Source organism: Molossus molossus, unplaced genomic scaffold (genome assembly GCF_014108415.1).
Source record: "Molossus molossus isolate mMolMol1 unplaced genomic scaffold, mMolMol1.p scaffold_m16_p_13, whole genome shotgun sequence".
NCBI lineage: Eukaryota > Metazoa > Chordata > Mammalia > Chiroptera > Molossidae > Molossus > Molossus molossus.
In genome coordinates, this window is record NW_023425348.1 from 91,709,823 (window position 1) to 91,726,402 (window position 16,580).

General features: G+C 52.0%; 3 protein-coding genes and 1 non-coding gene across 6 annotated transcripts; 3 read left to right on the top strand and 1 right to left on the bottom strand.

Moving 5' to 3' along the window:
• Positions 1-854: 854 nt before the first annotated feature.
• On the bottom strand, positions 855-4,581 carry EIF1AD (eukaryotic translation initiation factor 1A domain containing). 2 transcript variants are annotated; one of them, XM_036258897.1, is made up of 7 exons: positions 4,374-4,581; positions 4,074-4,164; positions 2,789-2,963; positions 2,538-2,646; positions 2,327-2,435; positions 2,109-2,156; positions 855-1,295 (listed from the first exon to the last, which is right to left on the bottom strand). In XM_036258897.1, the coding sequence occupies exons 3-7, from the start codon at positions 2,873-2,875 to the stop codon at positions 1,151-1,153; spliced, it is 498 nt and encodes a 165-aa protein (XP_036114790.1). In that variant the 5' UTR covers positions 2,876-2,963; positions 4,074-4,164; positions 4,374-4,581; the 3' UTR covers positions 855-1,150. The 2 variants fall into 2 exon arrangements, with proteins under 2 accessions (XP_036114790.1, XP_036114789.1); XM_036258896.1 differs by lacking the exon at positions 4,374-4,581 and having other exon boundaries at positions 4,074-4,312.
• A 50-nt stretch (positions 4,582-4,631) lies between these two features.
• On the top strand, positions 4,632-6,280 carry BANF1 (BAF nuclear assembly factor 1). Of its 2 annotated transcripts, none has more exons than XM_036258994.1 (3): positions 4,632-4,726; positions 5,375-5,513; positions 5,758-6,280. In XM_036258994.1, exons 2-3 carry the CDS (start codon positions 5,391-5,393, stop codon positions 5,902-5,904), a joined length of 270 nt encoding a protein of 89 aa, XP_036114887.1. In that variant the 5' UTR covers positions 4,632-4,726; positions 5,375-5,390; the 3' UTR covers positions 5,905-6,280. The 2 variants fall into 2 exon arrangements, with proteins under 2 accessions (XP_036114887.1, XP_036114886.1); XM_036258993.1 differs by lacking the exon at positions 4,632-4,726 and adding an exon at positions 5,151-5,264.
• A 1,208-nt stretch (positions 6,281-7,488) lies between these two features.
• On the top strand, positions 7,489-7,653 carry LOC118629177. The gene has a single exon (XR_004959418.1).
• Positions 7,654-13,075: 5,422 nt separating this feature from the next.
• Positions 13,076-14,541, top strand: CST6 (cystatin E/M). Its single transcript, XM_036259179.1, has 3 exons — positions 13,076-13,397; positions 13,886-14,011; positions 14,353-14,541. Exons 1-3 carry the CDS (start codon positions 13,158-13,160, stop codon positions 14,434-14,436), a joined length of 450 nt encoding a protein of 149 aa, XP_036115072.1. The 5' UTR covers positions 13,076-13,157; the 3' UTR covers positions 14,437-14,541.
• Positions 14,542-16,580: the final 2,039 nt, after the last annotated feature.

Consider the following 16,580-nt stretch of genomic DNA (forward strand, 5'->3'; position numbering starts at 1 on the left):
CTGTACGGGTATTTGAATTCAAAAGGTGCTGTAATTCCTACTGATGTCAGGGCTCTAGGGAGGAAAGATGTAGGCAGCAGTGATGGAGATACCAAGGAACTAAAGGGTCACAGTGTTGAACAGGCTCATCCATATGATGTAGAAAATAATGACTAGGCAGAGGTAAAAGACTCTAATCCAGGAAATAAACTCTTCAATGTCTGAGCAGTGACCACAAAGACAATGCCAGCAATGAGGGAGAGTGTACAGGCAGAGGTTAAAAAAAAGGTAAAGCGGGATGATGTGGTTTACAAGAGGGCTGAGGGGTGATGGTCTGAGTTGCCACAGGGTCTGGCGACCAGGGGATGTACATTGCAGCCTGGATGTAGCACGGGTGACTAAAAAGGTAGGGAAAACAGCTTATGAGGCACTACAAAATTCATCCTGAGTATATCTTAGAGGCAGCTGGAGACTGGGTCCTATGGCTGTGATCCTGAATGCCTAAATTTGTATTGAATGTGAGCAGGCAATAGGGGGAGTGTTCCCATTATAAAGTACATGCAAGGAGAACAGCACAGGGCCCGCCACTTACCCAGTGCCCAATGAGAGAACCTGGGAAAGACTCCAGTCATTCCCTGTTTCCTGTGCAGTCAGCCCACGTGCCCATGGGGCCTCTACCAAGGAACAATTAAAAAAAAAAATTTTTTTATCCTCACCAGAGGATGTTTTTGCATTTACCTTCAGATAGAGCAGGAGAAAAGTGGGAAAAAGAGAGAGAGAGAAATATCGATGTGAGAGAGACACATCAAGTGGTTGCCACCCACACGACCCCAATGGAGGCGGGAACAAACTGTAACCGAGGTACTTGCCCTTAGCAGGAACCGAACCCGGGTCTCTCTGGTCTGCGAGCCGATGCTGTAACTGCTGAGCCAAACTGGCTAGGGCCCAAGGAGCAATTTTTAACTTCACCACAAGTCCCTCCTCCTTCCAGAGAGCCACTCAGACACCAGCACAAGTGACCACCCACCAGGGGTTTAATTCTCCTAGGTCAGAAGATCAGTTCAGAGAGGAGTCCTGCCTTGTCCCCATCTGGGGGAGGGGATATCTGCAGAGCACCCTGGGAATGTCCAAGGACTAGTCTCTGAGCAAGAGGAAAAGTGGGTCTGGGGCCTCAGGCTGTCTCCTCCTCTTCGCTCTCCTCGTCACTCTCGTGATACTGTCTGCGGTTGGTGTTAACAAAGAGGTCAGAATCATCATCAGAGCTGGACTCTTCTCCTGATGACTGTGGCTCAGCTGGGAGTTCTGGCTGAGTCTGTCTTCATGGGGTAAAAGGACAGAGTTAGCCCAATGCCTTCTGGGAAAGCCCAATCTGCAATCAAGGAGCCTACAAAAAGAAAAACCTAGGGCCAAGCAGTCAGGGTTCAGCAAGTCAGACAGGGACAGTCACAGCAAATAGCAGGAAAAGTTGGCCAAGGAAAACAGGCTCAAGACAATCCCCCACCCTCAAAAGTTCACTAGAGCAACTGATTTTAATGATAATGATTCTACCAACGCGCAATGGACCCACACTGCATACCAGATACTACATTAAGCAATTTTATAAGCATCAGCTCCTTTAATCCTTACAAGGCTCCCATTTTTTAATATATACATATATTTTATCCTCACCTGAAGACATTTTTGCATTTATCTTCAGATAGAGTAGGAGGGAAGAAGGAAGAGAGAGAGAGAAACATCGATGTAGACACATCGACTGGTTGCCACCTACACGACCCAACCGGGGCCGGGGACAAACTGCAACTGAAGTACATGCCCTTAGCGGGAACCGAACCCAGGACTCTCTGGTCCATAGGCTGACGCTCTAACCGCTGAGCCAAACCAGCCAGGGCAAGGCTCCCATTTTATAGGTGAAGAAAGCCAGGCTTAAGAGATTAAGGAACCTGTGTAAAGTCCCTCATTTATAAGTGGCAAAGCCAGTATTTTAACCCTCAGCAATGAACTTTTAAGCCATACCTATAACCACATATTTAGAAGTCTCACCAGGGAGACAGGAAGGCTCTATTTCCCCCTACAGCATTAAAGCTTGAACCCTTTTTTCTGTCTTCCCTACCCTGAGGCTTGAACCTCACCTGTTCCTGTTGTTGTGTTTCTCAGCCACTTCAGAGAAGGCCTCAGGCCTGTGTCAAGATAAAAAACAAGGGTCAGAAAGAACAGAGAAATCTTTCAGCATAAAAGCTGTTTCCAGCTATCCCTGCCTGGGATGCCAAGATATTTCCTCCCCAGTTTCACAGCTAGGAAGTCAATCCCCCCAAAAATCAGGCAGCCAATGACCAAGAGCACCACCTACCAGAGCCCCTCCTTCTGCAAAGAGCGCACATGGTCTTTGCAGAGCACAAAGGAGATCTCGGCCTTCACCTTTTCTCCCTCTTCAATAGGGTCAACAATGAGAAAGTCCCCTGCAGGTAGAGAGGACAAGAGGTACAGTCAGTCCAGCTTGCAGTGGTGGAAGCCAAGGCCACAAGAAATGGTCCTATCTTCTAGAGGGCCGCCTCTCTCACCTCTCTTGATCCAGATGTTCTTGCGATATTTGGAAGGCATGCTCACCAGGAAACGCTGCCCCTGGGCTGTCTCCACTTCATGCAGATTGTTCCCTGGGGTCCTGAGTACCTATTCCAGGAGACCAAGAACCAGTTGGTCTCATCGGCCAGCTCAAAGACCCACTGAGCTGTACTGTACCCTCCCCCCACTGCAGGGGCCCAACAAGAGTGGAGGGGTGGGGGCAGAGCAGCTTGTGTTCAATGCTACTCACCCTCACGATCTGCTGCTGGTCAGAGGGTACCATATGCTCCCCCAACACCTCCTTCACTACATGCTTCCTCTTGGTGGCCTGAGACATGCTGAGTCCTGTCCCAATGTGGTGAGGGAAGCAGAGGCCGTCAACCCGTCCTCCCGAGTTTCTTGGATGGCAGGCTCAGAATCCAGGACTGTTTTGAAAATGGGGAGGGACCTTTTACTGAGGATATAACACTATATCCTGGTTAAGAACGAACGCTCTGAAATCTAATGCCTTGGATTGAAGTCCTACCTTGACTATTTCCTGAGGACAAAAAAAGGGGTTCTATGGAAAATGACCTCACAGGGTGATCTGATAATAAATTCCTAACTGGGCAGGTCATGATGGACAGTCATGCCCCAGGCCTGTAACTTTTTTTTTTACTTAACGATTGATTTTAGAGAGAGAGGAACGTCGATTTGTTGTTCCACTTAGTTGTGCATTTATTGGTTGCGTCTTCTATGTGTCCTGACTGGAGATCGAACCCACAACATTGGTGTATGGGGATGAAGCTCTAACCGACTGAACTACTTGGCCAGGACACAGGTTTATAACTTCTTTAGTGAAAGGTTTTTAAGGCATGACCAACCTCAAAAGAGCATGTAAGCTCATTAACATCCTGTAACCCAATCCTAGCTTTGCCTTCTCTCACCCTCATGTAATCATCCTTAGCTCCCTCCTTAATTTCAAATTCAAAAAAGGAACTGCAGAACCGATCATCTCCAGAGCGTTTAAGTTCTTGCTCCCTGGCATATGTTGCCACTTTGGCTCAAACTCTTATAAAAATTCTCCACAGGTTTGGAGGTTCTTAGGCTGACAGCCCTTACTGTTCAAATCTCTAGACCGCTGAGAAAAATAATAGCCAACGCAGAACACTGTTATTAGGATGAGATGATAGAAAAGCACTTAGCACATCGTATGGCATGTAAAAACAATTCACGTTATCATAAGTACTGGTATAATTATAAATACTACAGGAAACCATTCTGGCACTCGCTCGGGAAGAAGGGGTCAACTAAACCGTGTCTTACTCAATATGCTTGACCATCCCAGTGTAGCACTGCCACACGCCACAGACGCTCAATCCCTCTCAACACCCTACGGGGAGAGACCGGCCAGGAGACCACCCCAATGGGCCGCGCCGGGAACGAGCTCCCTAACGGGAGCGGCAAGCCGGGTCGGTCGGGGCATCTGCTATATTTCTGACTTCGGTTCTGAGATGACGAGAAAGAGACAGACAGACAGACACCCCGGCACCTACCTTCTGGCCCTCTTCTCCCACGGGCGCTGCCGGAACGGCCCCGTTCTCCAGGCTGGACGCTGGAGTGGCTCGTCCACGACTCACTCCGCAGCTGCGACAATGAAAGCACAGACAGTGAACTTGCCGGTGGTGACGACGGTGGAGTTTGCTTGGACTCAGTTCTTCGGCACCCCCGGTTCCAACACGATTGCTAAAAACCCGACACAGGTTGGCCTGAGTCGGACCCTTCGGAGAGCGTACTTCCGGTGCTCTGTGGTTAGCCTCCGGCCACCCTCCTCCCTCCTAGTCCGTGTGTCTTACTCTTCCCACCGCCTGGTCGCCCAAGGCTAGGTCCTTGAGTTCCGGATGTCGGGCGGCGGGGAAATGAAGTTTTCTCCACCGAGGCCTCTGCTCCCTGTGACTGGAAATGCTGCCCGAGAAGCGAGACCACATACAGCAGCCCAGCTTCCTGCGAATCGGCTGGGAAGAGGGCCCACTAAGGTCGCCGTGGAGGTCCAGAGCGCCTCATCTCTATGGCTCTAAGCGGCTAGAAGTGCCAAATTTGTGTTTTTTAGGCGACCCGGAAGCGGAAGTGGAAGAAAGTTCTAGTGGGTTGAGGCACGGCGGGAGCAGCCGGGCGGCGGGAGGAGCCGTTACGGGAGCTGGAGCTGCCGGTGAGCGCCAGCCGCGGAGCAGGGCCCGGTCTGGGACACAGAGGAGGTGCACGGAGGAGAGGAGAAGGGGTAGCAAGCGCTGCGCCCTCGGAGAGGGCTCGGCGGCGGGACGCGGCGCGTGGGCGCGGCAGCGCGTGGAGAGGCGGGGCGGGGCGGCGCGCGTTGGGGGCGGGGCTGGCGGGAGCCCAGGCGTGCATCCGGCAAAGCCGGGTGGCTGGTGTGCAAGCTCTGCGCCTGTGAGCGTCTCTGAGGAGGGTGGGGCAGGGGCACCTTTTGTTTGCCTGTCATGCCTGGTAGCCGTTCCAGGCTGGGTCAGTGCTTTTTTCTCCCAGCCAAGGTCACAGAGGGCGTGACACCTTCGGGGCGAGCCCTGGCCAGTGCCCCGCGTGCGCCACCTGATAGGGCCGGATAGTCTGTCCTTTAGGGCAATACCAAAACCCACTTCCCGCAGGGAGTGGAAGAAATTTGTTTCTCTCAAATAGTGAGGGAAACTCTTTTTGAACCTCAGTTTTCTTATCCGTGAAATGAGGGAAATCGGGTATGCCACCATAATGGCTGGTTTAGCTTTCTCTTAATATGAGACGGGCCAGTGGGCCTTTGGGAGTTTCCAGGTTTTTAGCCCTAACCTACTTTTCTTGGAATTCCCAGATTAATCCGTATCAAGATGACAACCTCACAAAAGCACCGAGACTTCGTGGCAGAGCCCATGGGGGAAAAGCCAGTGGGCAGCCTGGCCGGGATTGGTGAAGTCCTGGGAAAGAAGCTGGAGGAAAGGGGCTTTGACAAGGTGTGGAGTAGTTGTGTGCAGCTGGGGAGGCCTGGGGTTGGCCAACTACAGTATTGCCTGGCAGTTTGGGGGTGAGGAGAGTGAGTTTACCTAGTCGGGGTGGACAGTGGTACATAACTTGAGGAGATAGCCAGATCCTGCTTTCTCCTAGGCTCATGTGTTTTGAATGCCACATAAGTGGTTATATTGTTTTTGGTCTCACAGATCATTGAGCAGCTTGCCCTTTGCTTTTCCTGTCTTGCAGGCCTATGTGGTCCTTGGCCAGTTTCTGGTGCTAAAGAAAGATGAAGACCTCTTCCGGGAATGGCTAAAGGACACATGTGGCGCCAATGCAAAGCAGTCCCGGGACTGCTTCGGGTGCCTTCGAGAGTGGTGTGATGCCTTCTTGTGATGCTCTCTGGGGAGCCCCCAATCCCTAACACCAGTCTTGAGTCTCCAGAGTTTGCAGCTGAGTGGGGGCTACTCCCTTGTCCTCTACAAAGGAAACGATTGCTGTCTACACACCTCTGATGTCCTCCAGGGTCTTTGGGGGAGTTCTCTCCCCTCACCATTTCAACTTTTTTGGAATTCCTGCTCTTGCATGTCCCTTCTCCTTCCCCTGCCAGTTTTAGATCAGTTGTTAACCAGCTTTTCTGAGTGAATTTCTGGCCCCCACCCTCACCCCCACTCTCACCTCTGGTCTGTTTTATGCCATTTGGCTTCTCTTTTGGCAGGACAGTCACTGTCCATATAAAGTTTTTTAAGTCAATAAAGTCAGTGGCCTTCAAGACTGGGCTTTGTGGTTTGAAAAGCAGGTGGGCTGGGAGTCACTTCTTTCCCAAGGGCTGATCAGGTCTGCCATACTCCTTATCAGTGCAGATCGAAACTGGCAGCTTCCTCCTCACTGAGGGACAGTCACCCTAGCCTTGAAAGCCTCAGGTGCCTTGGAGTGTCTCAATCCCTTAGTAATGTGGGAGAGAGTGTGGGTTGATCTCTTCCTGGGATCCAGATGGGCTGTGGTGTTTCAGATGTCAGTTGAGTCAACAGCTGGGCTAGGCAGCACCTGGTGGAAAAGTCAGTGGGAGTCAGATACCATGAAGGAGGGGACCCAATATGGATAAAAGTTCATCTGCTAATTGTCATGTCTCTTGGCCTCGGAGGAGTGGGCAGGGCTCTTGCTGTGTGCCTTGCCGTCTTTGGGAGGCAAAAAGAGCATGGGTACCACAGCTGGGAGTGAGTTACACTTTTACCTGGTACATTTTCATTCTGTTTTTGCTTGAACACTTAGTGAACCGGGCCCACAGCTAAGATTTTTGTAAACATTTTTCAGTAATAAGTAATTGTTTTCTCTTACAGGTGAGGGAACCAGGGGCTCAGAGAGACTAAGTAGTGAGGAATATGCTCATGGACTTACTGGTAGGAAGTACCCAGACTGGCCCTCAAAACAGCTTGGAAGCCCATGTACCTGAGAGCCCTATGTTCCTTGGTCATGTCACTCAGCCTCAGTTTCCCCACTTGGAAGTGCAGTTGTAATGACCGGATAAAATGCTAGCTGTGCAACACTCAGCCTTATTGACTTTCAATCTCAGTAGAGCAAGAGGAACTACTCACAGATTTTCTGAGTGTTACTGTCAGGTTCTTGAGTGCCAGTGTCATGGGAAGGAGGACGGAACTCAGTACAAGACCAAGCGGATCGAGTTTATTGAAAAGAGCTTGTGCACAAGGGAGTCAACCAGAAAAAAGTCGAGCTTCCCAAGGGATTCTTGTGGGTGGTATATGGGGGCTTGGGGTGGGTGTAGGGCTTGAGAATGAGGGTGAGGCCAGTTGTCCCATGATTGTCATCTGGCAGTGGTTGATTCTGAGGGGTAGTCATGAGATGCTTTCTATGGTCAGTGGCCACTTAAAGGGCCTGTGAAATAACGTTCATGCAGATGTTCTAGTTACTATTTAATTGACTAAACAACTATTTTGCAGAATATGATGTTAAGGGATGTTACAGCACTTGATACTAACCAAGCTATCTGTATCCTAGCCTGTGGCAGAGGCTTGTGATGTGTAGTGATAGCTGGGTTGAAGAAGTGCAATATTAAAACAAAAGCCTTGAGTCTTTAAGCCCAGTGTGTAAAGATAACACTCTGAGTTATAACTCAATGGCACAACTGGAGAACAAAGGATGTTATCGTACATTCTTTCCTGTAAGGATGTGGTTAGGTTAATTTCAACTACGGAATTTTACTGAAAGCAAGGAGTCATAAGCAGGCCTCTAAGATGATGTCGAGGTGGAGTCCAGATGTTACCCTTGTACTGTCACACGAGGGCTTACAGTCTGGTCAGGAGAGACTGGCAGATACTAAATTTAAAAATTGAGATAATACGATCTCAGTAGGGAAATTTTAAGAAAAAAAATTGATAAATTCAGTTTCATTAATAGAAATTCTTTATCTAAAGATACCATGAGCCCTGGCCGGTTTGGCTCAGAGGTTGGAGCATCAGCCTGCGGTCCGGAGAGACCTGGGTTCGGTTCCCACTAAGGGCACGTACTTCGGTTGCAGTTTGTCCCCGGCCCTGGTTGGTCGTGCGGGTGGCGGCCACTCGATGTGTCCCTTTCACGTCGATGTTTCTCTCTCTCTCCCTCCCACTCTATCTGTACAAAAAATGGAAAAATGTCCTCGGGTGAGGATAAAAAATAAAGATACCATGAAAAGAGCGAAGGGATATTTGCAACACAACAAAGGGCTGTTTCCAGAGCACGAACAAAACAGTGAAGAAAAAGCAACTAACAGTAGAAAACTGGGTAAAAGACTTGAAAGGCTGCTCTGAGAGGGATACTCAAATGATGAATAAGCCTGGGAAAAGGTGTTTAATTACACCCAAAATCAGAAATGCAAGTGGTGCTGTTTTGCTAATCACTGGATTAGCAAAAATTTTTGTCAGACTGTACGGAGAGCTGATGAGGGAATGGAACCACAGGAACGGGTATCTAGCTGGTGGTGATGTGGAGTGGTGTGAACACCGGGCAGTACAGCTGGGTGTTTTCTAGTAAAATTGAAGACCCACCCTGTGACCCAGGAACTCTATGTTCCTGGGGCCGTGGCTGAGGACTTGCTCGTCTACCTGCTCGGGCACCTATGTGGGCCTTCACTGCAGCTTGTGACAGCCCCCAACTGCAACAGCCAATGGCTGTCAACACCTGCGAATAGGAACTTACAGTACAAGGGTAGAATCTCAATACCAAGCAATCAGAAGAAACATCAAGCAATGTGATTCTGTCCTGTAAAAGCTGTCAGTTCTTGCTTGGGAATCTCTACATAGGTAAAACTAGAAAAAGGCTTACTGCAAAAGTGCACAGTGGTTGCCTTTCCGGGAAGGGGGTGGGTGTGGTGAGTGGGACAGCCTGGGGGTGGGAGTGGCCGTTTCCATATCTTGACCTGAGTGGTGATAACACAGGCACTGACTAATTATTTGTTAAAGTGAACAGTATGTTCTGTGTACTTTTCTGAATGTTAGTTGCACTTCAGAATAGTAGAAAGGTGAAAGGGAAACAAAGACCTGGGGGTACAGCAACTATGCGAGTAGTTGGGAACTGATGGTTATTAGGGGTGAGGATTCAGTGCAAGGCTGGGTCTGGGAAGTGTGAGTGGCTCATTGGAAGGATACCCACATGGCCAGAGCAGTGCCCAGCTTGTGTTACAGGCCACTTCTTGAAGGTGCCAGTCTAAAGCCCAGGCTGAGGTCATATAGACTGTCCCAGGAGTTTCTGGCCATACTGTGTTTCTGATGTTTTCCTGGGTGGGTTCAGGGTCACTTGACCCTTGTGCTGTGATGCCACACAGGCCTGGTGTGCTTTTCGGAGAGGTGCTCAGCAGGATCACAGCTCGGCCCTGACTGCCAGATTGTTTTTGGCACTCAGAGGTAACTAAGACTGGCTCTTCATGACTTTTGCCGCCCATGGCTCTAGCACTGGGGCCCCAGCAGACTGATGTGCTGCCTGCTCTGCTTCTGCTTCCTAGCCCTGGGCTCTTCCCTCCGCCCACAGGCTTTGTCTCCAAGGGGCTGGAGCTGTGGAGCCGCTTTCTCGCCTCCCTCGAGACTTGGCCGTACCTGCCACAGGTTGGAAAGGCCCCAGACTATCTGGCCTTTTAGTACATCCCACACCTTCCTGGATCAATCCTGGAGCAGCAGGACAGAGGGCATCTAGAATGGCTGTTGTGACAATGTGTCCTTTCAGAGATCCAGCCCCAACTCAGTGACAAAGGGCCCCAGGCCTGGGATGTTAAGAGATAACAGACCTAGGTGGGGATGGGTAGAAATCAGGTTATCTAAATGTCAGCCCACATTGCCCAATGCCCAACACGGGTGCTTTGTTGGAGGGCATGGGTAGGCCTGGAAGTCAGCAGGTACTGATGCAGTGTCATTGTCCCACTGTCAGAGCTTGACCCTCTAGGCAGCCAGTCTAGTCATGAGTGCTCAGATCAGGCCCAGAGCTTGGGGTGAACCCAACCCATGCACTCTGGGGTCCTGAAGGAATCCTGCTTCCAGAAAGGAAGGGGGAGGCTATAGGATGAACCCAAGCCCAAGACATCTGCCCTGGTGGTAGCTCAAATAGTATGAAAGGCTCACAGTACGTGTTTATGACTGTCAACCCCCTTCCACATTGCCCCTCTCCTGCAGGGACCCAGGCTCTACTGTCAGTCCAGACCTTGACTGGTGGTACCCTGAGAGAGCCAGCTAGGCCCAGTTCTGGTCTCAGTTCCTCCTCTCTTCTCTGGAACGGGAAGCAAGCCTCCTTGCTCTGAGCCTCAGTCTCAGCTGTGCAGCTTGGTGAAGGTTCACCGGCCGCTGACTAGAAAGCCCCTGCACTTAGGAGAGTACCTCCCCCAGGGGAGTTTTCAGCTCTTGCTCACCCCTTTCCTTGCCACAAGGTCTCTTTTCCAGGGTGTGGTCAGACAGGGAAAGGGGAACAGAACCCTGGGGAAGAGAACAAAGGTTAAAAGTTCAATGAAGAGGATTTGGCTTGGTGGGCAGCATGAAGGCCTTATCTCAGGGTAAAGGGAATGGCAAGGGCCCACCCTGGTCAGTGAGATCCATTGGCCAGGGGCTAGAGTGTGGTGCCACGGACAACTGGGTTGGGATGTCTGGGCCACAGCAAAACGAGGCTGTGCCCTGTGGCCAGTGGGGATGGCCCACCCCGAGCTCACCTGGTTCAGGCCTTCTGGAAGCAGAGTGGTCCAGACAAGGTGGAATCCAGGCTAAGGGCTCTTCTCCAGATGAGACCCAGCCCTGGAAAATCCTCCCAGTTACCCCACCTGCAGAGGTACTCCCCTGCCCACACTAGGACACTGGCACATGGTGCTACCCCAGACCCCACCCCCACTGGCCCTTCCCCTCTCACCCCTCCCCCATTTCTTGTAAAAGGAGGAAATACTGCCTCTGCAGAGCTGTTAGGATGAGAAAACACATGCTGAGTCCCTGGTACATAGCAAGAGCGCAGGAACTACTCGTTTCTCTACCCCCATTGCTCTTTTTTCACCAAATCACTGTCAGCTATATGACCTGAGACAAGTGTCCTGACCTCTCTGATTAACTTTCTTCATCTGCAAAATAAGGATGATGCTTACTACTTTGTGGTGCTGTGAGAATAGAACAGTGCGTGAAAGGTCTGGTAATTGTTAGGTTAAGGTGCAAAAGACTCATCAGCATCACACAGAGAAATGACAGGAAAGGTAAGGGCAGCTGAACTGGGGACTGGGCCTTGGCTAACTTTCCAGGGAGTTGTGGGGGAAAGTGTGGTCATGGCTGAACTCCAGGTGACAGGAGAGCAGACCTGGGAGAGCCCAGGGAGGCTGCTGGCCCCTTGGGGCTGCCTTTCCTCTCCCTGTTGCTGTCCTGGGCCTTTTACTGTCCCCCCTCCTGGCTTCTCTCGGGTCAGGTTCCTTCGTGGCCTTGCCCTCTTCATCAAACTAGTCAGCTCTCCCACAAACTGGAGTCTGTCCCTTTAAGGCAGATGCCCGAGCCTGCAACAAACTTGTGACAGTTCCTTGGAATCCCAAGATTGTTTTCACACCTGGGCTGAGAGGGTGGAGTAGCAGCTGGACTGGGCAGTGACCACACTCTGGTCCTGTGAAATGCTGGATGCTTTACTCATCATCACAGTACAGCTGATCCTTGGACAATGCAGGGTTAGAAACAGTGACGACTACCCCCAGTAGAAAATCCACCCATAACTTTGACTCTCCCAAACTAATATGTCACTATTGACCAGAAGCCAATAACACAAACTGTCCATTAACACATATTTTGTATGTTCTATGTATTATATACTGTATTCTTACACTAAAGTGAGCTTGAGAAAAGGTATTAAGAAAATTTTAAGAGAACATTGTATAAGTAGAAAAAAGTCATGTATAAGTAGACTCATGCAGTTTGAACTTGTGTCATTCAAGGGTCAACTATAATAATTACCACTTATTAAGCACCAGCTGTTTGTCACATACTATAAACTACCTCTTCCAAGTCCCAATTAAGATCCTTGACCCTAAGCACTGACCAGATTTTAGTGTCCTAAAGGCAAAAAGCCTGCCCCCCCCCCCCTCCGCAGCATGCTTAAAAGTACGGACTGTACTGATTGCTATAATGCAGAGAAAGAATCCCAACAACATCCAGACTCCCATGTTTACTTCAGTGCTATTTTTTATGTTATCAGATTATTCCCCCAAGTTATAGTACCCTATTTTGTTGGTACCTCCAGCATGTGCACAGGGTTCCCTATGGGTGACTCAGTCTCTGGTCATTAATAGTATAACCTTAGAAGATAATAGTTGTCCCCTTTCTTCAGATGACACTGAAGCTCTGGGGAGCTCGAGGACTTGTCAGAAGTCACCCAATTAGTAAGTGGCAGAGCTGGTATGACACACACCCCTCCTGGCCTATTCTCATCCTTTGGTCTCAGTCTGGTTTAAGAGCAGAGACCTGAGTGAGACTGCTTGGGCACAAAAACCAGCGTCGCCATGTACCGTTTACCAGCTGCGGACCCTGGGCAGATCAGTTGTCCCCTGTGCCTGCTTCCTCCTCTGTACTGTGGGAATGTAGATTCCCACTTCGTGCTGGCTATGAGGGCTACACAGCGCCCAGCTCAGCACAGCAGTGTCCCTACTTACCTGCCGTTAACACAGTACCAGGCCTCCTCTAAGCACTTTACCTATGGAATCCTCACAGCACCTCATTTCACAGGGCAGAAAACTGAGGCAGTGAACCGAGAGGTTACCTTCTCCAAGGTTAGAGTTAGTAAATGGTGGTGATGGTAAGAGCTTGCCCATAGCTGCTGTTGGTATTTCATACTGGATGGGCCTCCAGTGAACTGTCCTGATGGTGGCACTTATTGCTGGGGACTGCCACTGCCCTTTTCCTCAGAAGACTGGGTGTGTCCTGCAGGGTAGGGCTTCCAGCATCTTGGTACACAGGTGTGCTGGGGCCTGGCTGCTGCTCCCATTGGTTCTGGGAAGGGGGCCTGGCCAGACTGCTGACGTCAGTGTTTCCTCCCCGAGCAGGCCGGGCGCAAAGCGGCCGAGGGGCGGGGCCGAGGGTGTCGGGCGGGGCCGCGGAGCCCGGAGAAGCCCGTAAAAGCGGGCGCTGGCCACCGGGGCCAGGCATCGACGGCTATCCACCATGGCACGTCTCAACCTCTCGCTGGCGCTGGGCCTGGCCCTGCTCGCGTTCTGTCTCCTGGCGCTGCCCTGCGACGCCCGGGCCCAGCCGAGGGAAGTCCTGTTGGGAGGACGGAAGGACCTGCAGCCCAGCGATCCACAGGTGATGAAGGCGGCGCAGGCGGCCGTGGCCAGCTACAACATGGGCAGCAACAGCCTCTACTACTTCAGGGACACGCGCATCCTCAAGGCGCAGAGCCAGGTGCGTCTGGGCTGGCGGGACACAGGGGAGGGAGGCATGCCGCCGGGCGCCAGATTAAGGGGGAGTCACAAGAGTCATCAGGGTATTTTAACACCATATATGTTTTAAAATCGAATTAATGCAAAAATTCACAACGAAGTAAACATCTAAATTTCAAATAGACAGGATCCAACCCTGACCTTGCACAGCTACCTCACTAATCTTTGCCCTGCCCAGTTAATTGGGGAGGGAAGGATGGAAGGGAAGGGAGATGAGGCAGTGGGCTTCAGGTTGGTGGGTGCACTTGGGTCAACCTCCTGCCTGGCCCAGAACTCTGCCTCTCCCCCCAGGGATCCCCACCAGAGTGCTCCTGTCCCAGGTTTGAATCCCAAGACCACTGTGCTGGTGTCCAGGGGAGGGGGAGGGGGGATGGGAGGCTGTGAAGACAGGTGAGGTCTGGGTCAGGGGTATTGTCCCAGCACCCGACCTGCTCCTGCCCTTCGTCCCAGCTGGTGGCTGGCGTCAAGTACTTCCTGACTGTGGAGATGGGGAGCACAGCCTGTCGGAAGAGTGCAGTGACTGGAGACCGCATAGACCTCACCACCTGCCCCCTGGCAGCGGGAACGGAGGAGGAGGTAACAGCCCGCACGCACACATACCCCACCCCGTCCCCCAGCACCCGAGGCCCTCAGGTTGCCCAGCTTGAACTGGTCGGGCTGGCCAGTCTGAGGAAACTCTGAACCTGTCCCTGCCTTCCGTATGAGTCAGCACCAGGTCAGGGTGGGGTGCAGAGAGGAGATGGGCTTCCCCCTGGAGTGAGAGAGTTGACTAGAAAGATCTGGGATATAGTCTTGGCCATCTGACTTGTCCCTTGGGCCAGTGGTTGCCCCTCATTGTGGGCCAGTGCTTGACTGTTGGGACGAGGCAGGCCTGGGCCCGGGTTCACCCTCCTTCTTTCCCCATGATTTGTCTGCAGAAGCTGCGCTGCGACTTTGAGATCCTAGTGATTCCCTGGGAGAACTCCTCCAGCCTCCTAAAGCACCACTGCGTGCCCGCGTAGAAGACCTGCAGTGCACCCTGCGGCCATGGGAGTGGGAGGGCACAGGCCCATCAGTGGAGGGCACTTCAGGTGCCATATTGTTGCAATAAATTGCTAACACTGCTTCTTGCATGTGTCTCTTCTGAGTGCTTCACTCCTCCCTCTCTCCCATCCTCCACTCCCATTCCTGGCAGCTCGTGCCCCTTCCTCCCCAGCTGAGCTGCTGAACCAGCCCATTCAGTGCTGAGGGGTACAGGGCTCAGCCCCAAATCTAGGGTCCTCCAAACATCCCAGTATCACAGATGTAGAGGAACAAATCTCCAGATTCTCAATATCCTTAGAGTTCAGAGGTGAGAGACAAAGTCACAGAGAGGATGGGGCGCCCGAGAAGAAAGGGTAGGAGTCAGTGAATACTCTGAGGAGCACCTGAGCGCTCCTCCTCCTCTGCCCCCAGGACAACTCAGGGTGGCATTAGGAGGGGGTGTCAGCAGGGCCCCAGGACTCTGAGCTTCCAGCCTGTGAGATTTCTTTACCCACATGTGGCCCAGAGATGCAGACCAAGAGAACAGGAGGGCTGGGACAGTGACTCTCAAGTACACATTGTGGGCCACGTGCCAGAGGGAGTCCCAGACTTTGCCCTGGGCAGGATCCCAGGAAGGGACTGGACAAGGAGCTCGAAGGGGCTGAGGTCAAATATGCTGCCAACAGGAGAGACGAGGGTTAGGTATGATTTAAAGAAAACAGTTATGATATTTTTTGCACACCTGAATTTGCAGCTGCAATTCATACTCGCCACACACACATACACACACACACCCAGAACTCCTTAACACACCAGACACACACATACAGAGAAACCCAAAACACACACACACACACGGATGTTCCCAGACACCACAAACATCCAGAAAAACACAAACACAACCTAGCAACCCAGAAGCACAGACACAACACACAGAAGCACCCCCGCCTAGAAACAACCTGGAGATGTATACATGGATCCCCACACAATCCCAGAGACCCACATGCTCCACCCAGAGTTGTCCAACCACCCACTCCGGGACAGGATGGGCAGTGACTGGATCCCTTGGGAGCACTAGGTGTGGGCACCATCGGCCCAGGCAGGCAAAAGGCGGTGGCTGTGGAGAGCGTCCCTCCAAGCAGGGCCTCATACCCTGCTGTGCCTGCCGGGTCCCCTGTCCAATGCTGGGACCTGATGAGGAACAGGCTCAGCTCCCAGGCCCTGCCCTGTGCCTTAGAGTTAGAGACGGAGGTGAAAAGTAGCCGCGACTTCCACAGGGAAGACTGAGGAGCTGAAGGCTGGGTTTGACAGGAGTTAGGGATGCAGGAGAAACTTCCAGTCCTGCTTCTGCTCAAGCCTGTCAGATGCGGCAGCTCAGACAACCCAGGGACATGTGGTGGGGCTGCTGCTTGGAAGGGCTTCCATGTGCCGCCAAGCAGGAGCTTCCAGCATGGGACTGGCACAGGGTAGGTGGCAGGAAAAATGCTTGGTGAATGAATGTGTGAGGTGGTGGAGGGAGGCGAGGTCTGGAGATATCTGCCAGGTGGCCTCTTCATCCCCGGAATCTGTGCCCAAATCCCAGATGGCATTTTCTTGGCACAGCCTCTTCCTGGGCCCTGAGCTAGCCAATGCCCTCGGCCAGGCCAGGGAGGGGAGGTGCTGCTTCTGTCCTGAGGCCTGGAGACATTGTCACTATCATTTCCAGCTTAGAGGTACAGGGTTGGTTAGTAAAACTGTGACTCCTCAGGCCCCACCCTGGAGTTCCACTCCTGACACCCTCCAGCCTGTACTGCATGATGGCTTCTATCTACTAGAGGTGGTGGGTGTTGCAGACAGTGGAAGACCCCTCCCCTGGATGGGAGTCCCCAGGGCCAGGGCTGGGCTTATGCTGGACTCGGTGCTAGGTCTCCAGCACCTAGCACAGGCCCAGGCACTTGGGGACCTTTGGGTTCATGATATCCTTATCACGGATGCTGAAGGTGCTGGTCGGCCTGAATTCCTGCGCTCCGAGCCCTTGTTTCTAGAGCCTGCTGGTCCCCCACATCCTGAGAACAGAGGGCTATTCCAGCTTCTTCTTTCTCTCCTGACTCCTGGGCCTGAAGGGCCTTCCTCCCAGAAGCAGAATGACTGCCCACCCTCCCTC